This window comes from Sardina pilchardus, chromosome 5, assembly GCF_963854185.1.
Source record: "Sardina pilchardus chromosome 5, fSarPil1.1, whole genome shotgun sequence".
Lineage (NCBI taxonomy): Eukaryota > Metazoa > Chordata > Actinopteri > Clupeiformes > Clupeidae > Sardina > Sardina pilchardus.
The window spans coordinates 15,015,299-15,029,397 of NC_084998.1; the positions used below are offsets into that span (position 1 = coordinate 15,015,299).

The 14,099-nt window shown below is 45.0% G+C and overlaps 1 protein-coding gene across 1 annotated transcript in view; it reads left to right on the forward strand.

Moving 5' to 3' along the window:
- Window positions 1-1,396: 1,396 nt before the first annotated feature.
- robo3 (roundabout, axon guidance receptor, homolog 3 (Drosophila)) overlaps window positions 1,397-14,099 on the forward strand; it is a 72,604-nt gene continuing 59,901 nt past the window's right edge. Inside the window, exon 1 of the mRNA XM_062536612.1 lies at window positions 1,397-2,005. Coding sequence (XP_062392596.1) covers window positions 1,939-2,005 — 67 coding nt within the window. The 5' untranslated portion in view covers window positions 1,397-1,938. The remainder of the gene's footprint in view (window positions 2,006-14,099) is intronic.

Genomic DNA, 14,099 nt, shown 5'->3' on the forward strand with positions numbered 1-14,099 from the left:
GGAGTGTATGACACTAGAGAGAAGCGTGGCTCTCGGGGAGAAATATTGGGTTGTTTATTGGTACAGTGTAACACCTGCCACCCATAAACATGCACACAATACAGACACACACACACACACACACACACACGCGCGCGCGCACACGCACAGACGCAACACACACTCGCACACGGACACGCGCACACACACACACACACACACACACTATACACACACACACACACACACACGCACGCACACATACAGTCACACACAGACACACACAATATACACACATAGTCTCACACACACACACACACGCACACACATACACACAGGTAGAAGTAATTCCAATCCACAAGGTTTCTTCAAAGACAAAAACCTGCTCATTACCCCCCTCCCCTTCTCTATCTACATATAATGCTAATGTTGGAATGTGGAAACTGAAACCATCAGAGACTCACATTAGTTGAGCAATATTGCAAAATAGCATTCTCTTACTGATTTATGCATTTAAAGGTCCTCTTGTTTATGCTCTGAAAAGCTATTACACGATGCAATCCTATGAATGCCAAGCATGGCTGAACTGCCCTGTTATTTGAGAGAGATGCATTCCATCCAATCACTCAGTGCTATTACCTGCTGTCTGTGGGACTTAAGGTCTGTTGTGTCATTTCTCATTGTCTTCAGATTGTCCTGTCCTGTAGCATGTCTAAAAGGCCTTTTCACACTTGATAATATCTCACAGTCTGCACCAAAGTCATGGGCTGTCTGGTAGGCAATAGGGATATGGTTAGAATTGAATTATGCATGCTAGCCTATTCACACTATTTATGAAAAAAAATGTTGAAACAGAGAGGATGCAGCCTGTACTGATACTGATCTTCATGAATCGATCCTGTGTGACATGGTATTGGACCATTACATGCTGACTACATACAATTGATTACAAGTTCAGTTGTGTATGAATCATGTTAATTTGGTAAATAGTTATTCATTTTTAAATAGGCTAGATAAACATTCATTATCGTTATTCATTATCAATACCCATGTTATAAGAAAATGCATGCAAAGTCACAATATTCAAAATGTAGGCCTAGCCTATGTTTTTTTCAGCTCCTTTTAATTGAGGAATTTTGTCAGTAAGCCCATGTAAGCTATTCTGTGTGGTCGTGTCGTAAATCTACGTTAAAAGCCTGTAATTTAGATCCTTTCAATGCCGTATACCGTAGCTTACATTCAACATGTCGCATAATAATAAGAACTTGGGGTAAATGATGTCAATGTGCCTTTAAGGCAGCAATCCCGTTTTGGGCAACTACTAGGGGTGGTCGGAGGGTGGGCTCGAGCCACGAGACAGCAGCAGCGCGTGTGGTGTGAGTGTAGTAGCGCATTCATTCAATGGAACGGGAACAAGACGAGAAGAGGGACCGCAACAAGATATGGGAATAACAACTGAGAAGTAGGGACCGTTTTCTTCAGGATGGGATTCTCTCTTTGATGAAGGAGAAAATAGCATTACTTGAGAGATGCTCCTGTCTCTAATTTAAGCTCTACCTTGAGACAGAATTAAGGACAACAGAAAATAATCAACACAACTGCCTAGTAACCGAGTGTGATTTACTACTTGCTGCTGCTGGCCCAGGGATCGGAATTACAACTGGAAGCCGACTGGAGAGTTACCTTTCCCGGGACGTCTGTGCACATTCATGTGCAAAGTAGCTTAGTTGTGATGTTGCGGCTCAATAAGAACACATTTGAAGAAGGCGTTAAATTGAGTTTGCAAACTTGTACGGTTTGGCAGCCGTAGTTGTAGCGCTAACCTAAGGTCTTAGGTCGCTGCCTGCCTTCGTTTCCCTCCAGTTACTTGGATATCAACTCATTTTGCGGTGCCAGAGACTTGCCCGAACGGGAGAAATACATATATTCTTCTCCACGGTTTTCCTGGCTAAGGAGGTTATGGAGTTTCATCCCACATTAGATGCTCTACTACCAATACTATTTGCACTCATCAGTATCACCTTAGGTAAGTTTAATTGAAAGGTTTTACAAAGGCTGCATCTCCTCGCAGACGCAGTTCCCACTCCCCTGTTCCCGTTGGTTTGTTCAGCTGAATCTGTCTATCTTTTTAAGAGAAAACTTTTGTTATCAGTAGACTATTCCCTCAGCAACAGTAGGTTACCGGGAATACTCGAGGATAATACAAATGAAGTCAGTTAAAAATCTGATGTCGATTCTACTATCCCATTCCGTTATCTGTTCTTCCGCCACTGACCGCCAGACAAAGCGCAGCCAATAGATCAGATTGCGAGATACAGAATCGAACTCTAGTGCGGCGTAGCTTAGTATTAAAACCTTTGTTGTGAAAAGTAGTTTGGCAGGTTCCACTAAACCTTGCCTTTTGTATCCGTGATGAATGTTGGAATTAGAGGAACTGCTTTGCATTTGACCGTCTTAAGTCTGTTTACGTTTGAATGCAGGCTACTGTAAGACTCATACCTCTTTCTTCAACGTTTACAAAACATAGAGACTATATGTTCGCATAATAATGTATTGTTATCTAATTTCCTAATTAAAACACAGCCTTCCTTTTTTATGGATATTATCTTACACTCCTATAGGCTAGCTTAGAGCTCGTCCTCCTGGCAACAATAACTCAAACAACATTCTGGGGTGCGCTATGGGCTATTGCTGTCAGTGCGAACAAGGTGTTTACAAGTAAAAGCTTGTGTGTGTGTGCATTTGGATATCATTAGGGATCACAGTTGTAGCCTACTCCTTTCTGTCAGTGGACATAACGGTTAATAGTCTAATGAAGATGTTTGTATGGGGACTCTATAAGAAGAGCACAATTTTGTCTGTCAAATGTTTCAGGATAGTATACTGTACTTATATGTAGAAGTCATGTATGAAGAACTAGAACTTTGCCCATATAGGCTAATAATGTCAGTCTTCACTTACATTATTCCCTGAATGAGCATGATGTTTAAGACAAATTTTTTCTATCCTCCTGCAATGCACCCTGGCATTAGGAATGATGTGGATGCCTGTTCACACATCTCTCAATGATATTATATCTCAAGTTTGCCACCATCCTCATACCAAAAATACAATTTTGAGATGTAGGTAGTGAAGTTAAAGCTGTAAGCTCACCGGAGAAGGTTTATTTTACAGCAGGTATTTTCTCATGGTCTGGAGTGATAACCTATCTGATCACCTTTTCACACCAGATAAAGGCATCGGGTGAGTCAGTGGCTAGAGTTACGGTGAAAGGCTTGAGTGTGGTTAAGGGTTTCATTACTTTTGGTGCTCTGGTTTGTGTCTCTCTCTCTCCTTCTGTGTGTGTGTGAGATGTTTGTGTGTGTCGGTGTAACCAAAGGAGGACATATGTTTGTTCAGCTCCTTTTGAAGTGAGTTGAAACAGCCCCAAAAAACAGCTGTTAGCCACACAGGATTGTCCCCAAACAGGCTCTATGAGACACAAAGTGCTGTTCGCATTCTTTACTCTAGAAGTAGTATAGTCACTTGTATAAAAAAAAACTGCAAACATTCTATTTCATTATTTCAGCAACTGCTTACTGCAATGAAGTGCAGCAACTTGTCTGGAAGTCAGGTATTTGTTCTAGTGGATATGTCTCTTTGTACACACGACACATGGCTCACAACAGGAAGTAGCAGTACGTGGTCGTTAGCCAGAGGACTACAGCCTCATGTCCCGCTTGAGTGACACAGATATGGTGTCAGAGTGAAGACACATGGCTGAATGGGTAATTGTCTTGAAGAGAAACAGAGAGAATAGGGGGGGGTATTCACTGTTTGTTTTGAAAGAAATGTAAGACGTCTGTTCTGAAATGTGTGTCAGGGTGTCAGTTTGCGCCAGAGGAGCCGTGTAGCATCATGGGTGTCTGTCTGATGCATCACAGGTAGTGACTCAGCAGGTATTCATCATCACCTGCCAGCGTCCTGCACAGCATGCTGTAATATGCCAGTCAGTCTGAGACAAGATGCGAACATGCGGCAGCCTACTGGGAGGACATGGCGTCGATAGTCTGTCGCCTGTCCATCAACACCCAACGGCTTGAGACCTTTGAAGTATAAGGTCAAATATGTCTGTCTTGATGTGTTACAGGGCAGATATAACCATTTAATGCTACACATGTGGTTTTCATGTTCTACTGAATGTGAAAAAGACAGATAAGACTGAAAAGGTTGCGGACAAGTATTGAGGCTCAAATCCTTTCAATCTCATAATGGTCGGACAAAACCTAGTAATTCCAAGGTGTCTTACGTTTTAGTTTTTGGAAGCTATAACCGTAAACTGTGAACATTGTTTCAACAGGAAATGCCTCATTGAGTTTTAGTTGCTCCAGCGTTGAAAGCGTGTAGGCTGCCAAACAAAGCAGTTGAGTGTCATCTCGAGGTATGTGTGCTTTGGCGTATCGCAATTTCGTTCTTCCCAGTCAGTGACAAGCGAGAGTGTCCATCCTGTCATAAAGCATTTTAAAAAAGCCCCATTTCCTGAAAACGCCAAGAGAGACAACAAGGCTTCTCTTCATGCTCACGGAGGGTTTGAAAGAACCACAGCGACCCTGGAATGCTGTGTGCGGCCTTCCAGCGATGAATGGGGTCACTGGAATGGGACAGTGTGAGCCGCAGTGCTCCGTCGCGGTCCCTGGCTCGGTGCCTTATGGTTCAGATGGTCACGACGACCCTTAGGACACTCAAAAATAGGCTCCAAGGTCGCGTGGTGATTTACCATCAGTGTCTCCTTGTCTGCCCATACGCATCCACGCTCAGTCAGACCCACTCAACGTGATTTAGCTCTTTTTCCTTGCGACAGTGCTGTTGACTGGCCACAATGTCACACCCCTGGCGTGTTGATCAGGGCTCTAGAACCAGAAGTATTCCCTCCAATGCCTGGCGGACATTTCACACATGCTCTCATTGTCACATAAGGGCAAAATGCGTGTACCGGTAATCCTTTTGCACTACTTTTAAAATGAGGACTAACTATGGCTTGGTGTTGGGTGGGGAACTGTTTTATAACCATCCTAAATTTCTCTCGGTAGTAAAGTACTCTCTCTCTCTCTCTCTCTCTCTCTCTCTCTCTCTCTCTCTCTCTCTCTCTCTCTCTCTCTCTATCTTTCCAAACATCTACCCATCCATCTTTTATACTATGACTGGTGTGCAGCTTCAGTGTCAGCATAGGTCTGGTACTTTGGGATGAAGATTTCTGCAGCAATCTATGTAGAGATACATCAGTCATTCCCTCATACAGAACAGTATATACCAAAGATATATCAGTCGTTCTCTCATAGGGAACAGTATATATACCAAAGATATATCAGTCATTCCCTCATAAGAAAGGAGAGCAGCGAGGATGGGGTTTGTTTATTCTTCTGGATATTATACCTTAGCAGGAGCAGAATGCAGATAAGACACTCTGAAGTGGAGTTTTATCAGCACAGTGTGTCAGATGTGCAGCATTTTCACCTGCAGCAAGACTCTGAAATACCATCAGTCTAAAATGTTTAATATCTCAGGCAGAATGTAGACAGACAATGTTTTAGTGGGCTATCAAGCAAAAGTACAGTATTTGAAGTAGAGAGATTAAAGGTTCAAGGAATTGCTGTGTCCAGCTTTTGTAGTAGTGAAATAAGATCACTTGATATTCATAATAAAATATGAACGTGGAAAGAGCCAGTAAAGGGATCTTCTGGAAAGAGCCAGTAAAGTGTGTGGTAATACTGCATTTTAGTGAAACATATAGAGCACTACTTTCTGAATCTTTTGATAAAACCTGCCATAAGCCATAGTGGTGATAAGACTCAGAGTCAGATTATTTCCATCCGTTTGCCAGATGCACCAAAAGCCTTTTTTTTGGGCGGGGAGGGATTTTGTATTCACCGAGCTCAGCCTCAACACTTATTCCGCATGCATTAGCTCCAATGGCAGGAGTCGGGGCATCAATAGATGAATGCAAACAGCAGTGGTGAGCGCGGCGGCGCACACAGCCCTGTCAATCGCTCTCTCCGTCCAGCCGCAGAAGGCCACAGCAGACAGGGCTGCAGCGGGGGCCTGTCATCGGTGGCATATACCACTGTTGCCTCTCCCAACACGTGTAAGCGGTACGGGAGCTGACAGATTTAGTGAGAGGCCAGGGGAAAAGGGTGTGTGTGTGTGTGTGTGTGTGTGTGTGTGTCCAAACGGCGGCCAACAGCAGTGTCTGGCTCTCTCGGAGCGCTGCAATTGCCGCAGCGGAGCCCTTTTCCCCTCAGCCGGCTGCTTCTGTCTTTGTCAGCGTGGGCCTTTAAAAACCACGGGCATCGCCGGCCGCTCCCCACCGTCCCCAGGAGAGGTTTTTGCGCGGCGGCGCTCGAGCTAAATGGGAAGCCCGCGCCGAGTGACCCCAGAGTGGAGCGGAGGCAATAGAGACACACACACACACACACACACACACACACACACAAACACAGACACACACCGCAGCACGTCAGACCGTCTGAGTGACTGCTGAGTCAGGCGTGTGCCGACGCTCCACCGAGACACATCGCACCGACGCCTGTCGCGTAAACAAACATCACACAGACGTGTACACACGAGCAGGTGTACAGCGTGTGTTTTAGTATGTGTAGTTTAGTGTGTGTGTGTGTGTGTGTGTGTGTTTTGTGTGTGTGGTATGTTTGCCTGCATGCGTTGTTTTCTTGTGAAGTCCTGATGTACGAACCAGGCACCTCGCTGCTCACAGCAGTGTGTGTGTTTTTGTGAGTGTGTGTGCGTGTGTTTTAGTCTCTGTGTGAGTAATTAACTGTGTGCGTACTGTGTGTTTTACTTTGTGTGAGCAGGACTTCTCACAGTAGTGTGTGTGTGTGTGTCTGGGGGGGGCTGGGTGTTATATAGTCTGCTGTTTGTGTGTTACTCGTTCATCCTTGTATTTGAGTGTTTGTGTGTTTGTGTCTGTGTGTGTGTGTGTGTGTGTGTGTGTGTGTCTGTGTGTGTGTGTTTTCTCATGATTGTGAGGTCCTGTCACAGCAGTGTTTGCCAGCCGAGGCGAGTAAATGGGGATGACTGACGTGCGTGTTGGCTTGCTGAAGGACGCCACAAACAGTGGCCCTCCCATCAGTTTGCAGGGCTCCTGATGAGTGGCGAACAGACACACACTCTGTTTTTTTTTTTATTTACTGTCTCCGACTGCTCGCAGCGGTCAGCGCAGTCCAGCCCAGAGCAACCCCCGTCATTACCGACTTCCCACCGGCCGCAACACACATATACACCACACAGCTGCCTAGACATCTTTCCCGCTTTATCTCGCGATCACACATGCTTCACATTAAGCTGTAATTTGTTATAATTAGGCACAATTATTTGTTCATTTTCCAGCTACTTAAGCACTGCATATTTGATTGCAGTTTTGTTTTTCAGTGCTGTGCTGAGGCCCTGCGGTATAAGAAACAATGTCCCGGGGTAATGTGCTTTTTTGGAGGTCAATCTGCACTCACCTGGCTTGTTTTTTTGCACGGCTTGTTTTTCATCAGAGATAACCGAACAGACGGTAATTCACCTGATGTTGCTGTCATAATTCTTTAAACGGTGATGCATAAAAGTGCCTGTCTGTGGCGTACAGCTCTCTGACCTTCCCCTGCGCGTGGAAAATAAATGCGAGTTAAGTAACTCTCAGCCATTGTCAGTGGCACATAAAAAATTCTGCAGAGTCTACCACTCAGGTAAATGGAAGTCGTCTTAATGCTTCATCCATCTCACATTTACATCGTTACGGGGGCCTATCCAATTGTGTTGTCGCACAATTAATGGTTTCTCAAATTGGCTAAAGGACATTTCTTATCTGCCATAATGCAGTTCTCATTGCCAAGCAAAGCAGTTAGACAGGTCTGATTCATCCTAATTTAGCTGCCTTTGTCTGTCTCTGAAGAGGTATTTGCTTTATCAGAGTCATTATTTAAGGCCCTGCGTGAAGCCCTCTGTATGCAGACAGAGTCTGCGAGGTACTCAAGCAACCACAATGTGCCACTCTGAGTCGCAAATCACAATAAAAAAAAAGAAATTGAAAAATGAAAAATGCTTAACATAATAGTACATGTAGAATTGAAATGTTACCCCATATAACAAATGTCACCATGCAGTTTCCCTAGACATTGGTATTTTGTGATTGTAGTAGATGTTCCTGTCATATAAACTTGTTGCGTTTGCAATGTTACTTGTTATGGATTAATTTGCAGCCAAAACAGTAAACATGAGGGATTATGTGTGAAATCGTGAAGTAAAAGGAAGCATTTTCCCACATTTAAACATTGCTATATTGTTACACTGCATTCAATTTAGTCTATTTGCTGCATTTCTCTGGTCACACTACACAAACCTCGCTGTTTGTTATGCTAACTATGAAACAGTATATTGCTGTATATTGCGCACATCCTGTGGGTGTGTTGTCGTACCAGTGAGTGGGAGTGGGACTGTACAGTACATCTCTGACCTGGGTTCCTATTTCCATCTCTTTTTCCTTCATTTCCTGTCGCACTGGTCTCTGTTTGCAGGAGAGTAAGTAAGCCCTACCGCTCACTCTCAGACTGTTTGTGCAGCGTAGGAGCCGTAGAATAGGGCGGTGAAGGACGGCCCTTGTTTCGAATGCAAGGCCAGACCCGGGGTCCCATATAACTGTAAGTGAAGGGTGCGCGCAGACGCCTGTTTATTGGACGCGTTTCATCATGGTCAGTGGGCACTTTATTGAATTGCAAAGTCAATCTAATTAATTTCAACGCGGCTGTTTTTCCATCTTTAATTTGATCTAGAGCCGGGCGCTAGCCAGCTGAGTCATATCTGGAGTCGGTTCTCATCCACTGTTTAACCGCAGGAGCGACAGAGAGCTCTTACAGTGGAATTAGAATAGTATTGTGTTCGGGGCAAAATGACCTTAAAGTTGTCATTACTTAACTCTGTGTAGAGGCCATTAAAGCACCCCTTCTCCTCACCAATCCACCCATCCACCCACCCACACACACACACCTCAAGGAAAAAACCTGGTGTTTGAAAAAGATATCATTATCTCTGCTAGGCACCTGGTTGCAAGACCGCTGTCCTCTGAGCAACTGGCATTAAATATAGAAGCAGAGTCTCTGAGAAGCCCCAAGTTCTTTCGCAAGAACATTCTAGATGAAGTTACCACCCACCCACCCTTCGACTGACCGGACGCGATGATTGATCTGGGTGGGCTCTGACCTCCGTGGCAGGAAGTTAACTTAAAGAGGAGGCAGCGAGGGATGTGATCCCAAGGAATGCAGACGTTTCTTGCCCACCGTGATGCGAAGCAAGAGAAGGAGGAGGAGGCGGTGGAGGAGGAGGCTATAGGCCTCAGCTGTGGCCTCGCCAGTAGCACCAGTTAGAGTTGGCTCTATATTAGCAGAGCACAACAGGATGCATAAATCTTGGCAATGGGGTGTAGCCGAGTCCCATTGCACTGCTATCAACATGGGCATCATATTATTCTCAGCTGCCTCCCTCATCCATGTCTTCATTAGAGTCATTCTCCATAGAGCTTGGGCTTCATGACAGCACTTCATGCCCTGTGCCGCACACAGTATGCCCTGAGTCTGGTGTCCCTTTCCTATTGAATAAGCTGTTTGGTTTATTATTTTTTTCACCAGTAGATAGATATAGAGAAAGGGTGAGTGATATGTCGGCATTTAGATTCAAAAGAATAATTCCCTAGGTTTCTATTTTTCATTTCTCTGTCACATAAAGATCCACTTGCAGGCTTGTGTCAGTATCCTGGAAAAGATTCTTTCCTTAAATCAAAATATCTCCAGCCTCTGGCTGCAAAACCCCCATGGTATTGCCTGATATCCGCCAGAAGTCTTAGGGCAGCAGCAGTAGGCTATGCCTTATTATACCGCAGGCCTCTCGCTGTGTGTCTCGCCACTGGATCAAACTGCTGAAGCAGATACTGTAGCTGCTGCTGCTGATGGGACGGACTTGGCCCAGATCTGACCCGCTCGCGGCGCGGATCCCCACCAGACCCATTACGGAGTCGCCCGACTGTCATCTGGCTCTCTCCAGCTCTGCTTCCATCCCTGCCTCAAGCTCTGTTCTGAGGCTGCATAGAAAATCAATACCTTCTGCTGAGCATCTTCTTGGCCCCCCCACCATCTTCTCCTCCTCCCCCCCTCGCTCTATACGGCCCACCGCTGCATGCACTCACTATAGATTTGTGGGTATAGCGTGATGTTTTGATCTTTTTCATCTTCTCAGGTAGCTCTCGAGTACGTCTGTTATTTTCCTCCTGGATGTGGCCAACCTGTGTGTGCCTGCCCTTCAAATAAACTCGATATCTAAGTGATACGACAAGGAAAATCATGTTTTTTTAATGTAATGCATGCAACATCTTCATTTTTTTTGTTGTTGTGTTCTAGTACTTCAGAATATCTGTTGTGTTTTTTGTTGTATGAAAAATTCATTGCAAGGTGCGTGTCCTTGCGTGTTTAGGAGTTATTGCTTTTCCCTTTGTGTACAACGCGGTGTACTCTTTCGCTGAACCCTGTCAGCATCGAAACAAACAGGGATGCGCAGCAAACACTGAAGTAAGAAAAAAAATCTGTCTTTGATGACAGTCACGTATTCTTTTCAGGCCAGGACCCCAAGTTCCTGGGCTCATCCGCTCTAGGTGTAAGTGCCTCTATGTTCGGTGACTGCAAATATTTCTCTTGGGGTTGATGCCAGTGCTTCTGTTTGGGTTGCTTGCTGGTGAGGTTTTTTCCAGTATGGCTTTGGCTCCTGTTTTGTTAGTCTACGTGTGGTCTTGAAGCCACAATGGGCCTGGCCTTGATTGAAACCGTTTTGTCCTGGGGAGCTCCTCACCGCCACAAAGTCATTTCCTTTTTTTTCTTTCTTTCTCCTCTTTTCTTGCCCGTGGACGGCCCACTTTACCCACTCACACTAGAGGCTTGTGGGTAATGGAGGGCCGTGGCATTGTAGGGGCCGTAGTTTGCATTCTCATGCAATTGGCCCCTTTCTTGTTGTTGTTGTGTGTTTTTTTCTCTTCAAAGAAAGGGAAAATGGTGGTGAGTGAAGAGAAAGGGGTGCTTGAGGGACACCCCTGTGCCCAGTTGAACTCGGGGGAGTGGAAATGAGAGGGGGTGGTGGTGGTGGGGGCGGGGGGCACATTTGCAAATCAATTCCCTGGCCGAGGGGAGGGAGGCCGTAAAACAACAAACCGAGTGAGTGAGAGAGAGAAAGAGAGAATGAGAGAGAGAGAGAGGGAGGGAATGCAGATGTAGGAGAGCAGAAGCATTAGCGTTCGTTTTATCCCAGGGCCTTAATTCTCTGGCTTTGCCTTTGTGCTTCACCCACCTTGCATACCAACAGATCCTCAACATCTCCACGAAATGGAAGAGAAAAAACCCGCCTCTTAACCCAATGTAACGAAATCATGATGGGCAAACCGTTAAGAAGATTTGTTTTCTCAATCCTCTAGCACTCTATGTACTTAAAAGGCAATTTTAGAAAATTAAAGGAAACATTTTGTTCATGAAATAGCCTTGTGGTTAATCTGGACATTTTTGTTTGTTTGTGTCTGTATTTATTTATCATCTTTACACAAGACTCCTAAGCCTTCTAATTTAGAATCGACATACTTAACATTCCTCTTCCCAACTGTTGTTTTTCTCAGCCTAATAATTGTATTCACGTGACATGCACCATATATTTTCCGTGCCTTGTTCAATGCATTGTCCCAACTGTGAGTCTTTGTGAGAAGCATGAATAGTGGAGACAATGATGTTAAAATCACCTCTAGCCATTCTTTGGGGACACAACCTGTTGTCATGGAGATAGCATGGAATGGAATCTTGCCCTAAGACACCCTGCATATCGGAATATAATAAGGAGATTAGGGTAAGTGGTGGTAGCAAGATTGCCAGCCAGTTTAGATCAACACTGTGTTTGAGATTGTATCAGGTGGGATATTTTGCCTGCAAGAAAGGATGTGTTTTGTCAGACTGTGCTGACAAGATTTGGAATGAAACCCAGCTGAGAATTTAAAACTATATGTTGTTAGAGGGGGAGAGAAATGTTACAAGACGCGGAGTGAGACAGCATCATGGCGACAATGGTGTCTATTTCTGTCTCTGATTCACTCATTTATTCACTGGCTTCTTCGTCCGTCACTTCCTCAGCTCAGTCCCCCAACCACTCCATCATTGCGTAAGACAAGGTTAGTTTCCCACCAAAGCCCGACACTTAAGTCACTCAAAGAAGAAAAAAAAGGGGAGACTTTTTTATCAGAGGAAGAAAAAGAAAGTCTTGGCGTGACTCACGCGCATCTCTTTCAAGAAGTGACGGCTTCGCTCCTAGTCAGTTCGACAGGCTTGTCCCTTTGAATGCGTTTGACTTTGGCTCTGTTCTCCCTTTCCTGTGTTCCCCCTCCGCCTCTGTGTGTGTGTGTGTGTGTGTGTGTGTGAGTGTGTTTTTTGAAGACTCCCGAGTCATGGTTCCGGCTCCCTTACTCACTCGTCAATGCCACAGGAAATTCTGATGACGCCTGTTTGAATCTGGGACTTTTTTTTTTTTTTTTTTTGCTGATGAAGTCGCCCCGCCACAAATACATGTTGACTCCGCTGTTACAGCAGCAGCTACGTTTGTTTGTTTGTTTGTTTGCTTGTTGAGGTTGTTTTGTGCGAATGCAGAAGAGGGAGGGGAAAAAAACGCTGGATCACTGTAGCAGCATCACTTTGGTTTTGTTTGGTCCACCTCTCACAACCGGCCAGTGCTGCTGCGGTCAGGCTAGCGCTCACCCTGGGGTCAGATGCATCCTACACGACAGCCGTCCCACACACCACAGATGAACGTCCTCGGGGGCAAAAAAACACTGAGAAGACAGTGAACACTGGTCTCATCTTGAACGTCAAACAATGTTATTTTTTCCCCTGATCAACTTTTACAAATACATAGTTAAGCTGTTAAATCAGACAATACAGTATATGTCAGATATTTCTGGAACGTCTCTGAAGTGCAAACGGCACCGTTCCATTAGGCGGACACCACTCCATTCAGTGTCACCCTCCAGCCATGCCTGTTCCCCTTCATCCCAACGCGGCCGATAGGACTAGTGCATCATGGGAAACGGTTTAGCTCATGCCTGCCTGCCTCCCCTTTCATTCCATTCATTAGGCGTCCATTAAGGCAGGTCTGGCCACCCAAGCCTGTAATATTTATAAAGCAGCTTTCAGACACTTTCATGTTGAGCACACTGCCCCCCCTCCCCAAACACACGGGCACACGCACACACACACACATACATGACACCAACTCAACACCCACACATCAGGGACAGTAGACAGTATGCTTCTTCCACAGCTTTTGTCCTCTCAAAGCTATTAACTTTGAATAGACTGTCCCAAATCCCTGCACCTAATAACCTGATTCACGAGAGATTGTATCAGGCTAACATCACACAGCTCCATTGATAACTTGATCTAACTGATCACAGTGATATTCAGTATGGTTGGCTTGGACAGAAGAGAGAAGTCCAAGCTAGGTCTTATTGTTTATATCGATATTATGTATTTAGTAATGTATTAACAGTAGGCAAAGATATGTTTGAATTTAGCCTTGGCTTGGTCAATGTTTTATTGAGCCCAGTGAATATGGGCAAGACTGGGATGGATTTAGGTTCACTGCAGTTGCTCTTGAGCTTATCCACTGGATCAGTTTAAAGGTTTTTCCTTTAGATGCTGATCCTCCTCTACCCTGAGGATGTTGTTAATTTGGGAGATGTGCTCGCCTAGTGTGCTCCTAGCAGCACTATCAGAAGCCACCTTTTGTCACCTGCTGGGGTGTAGGGAACTGGATGTAACGCTGCCCCCCACCCATCCTGTCTTCCCATCTTAGTCGCTCTCTCTCTCTCTCTCTCTCTCTTTTTTCTCTCTATCTCTCTCTCGGCTCTCTGTCAACAAGATGAAATTGGCCGTACCCCCCCTGATAGGCTGAAAAATAAAGATTTGCGTCTTGTTGTTGTTTGTTGTGCCTGCTCTGACATAATTGTACCACCAACACACTGTCATTCAAATTGGAATAGAAAAGCAATTTCAAAGCACTTGCAGAAAAATGCT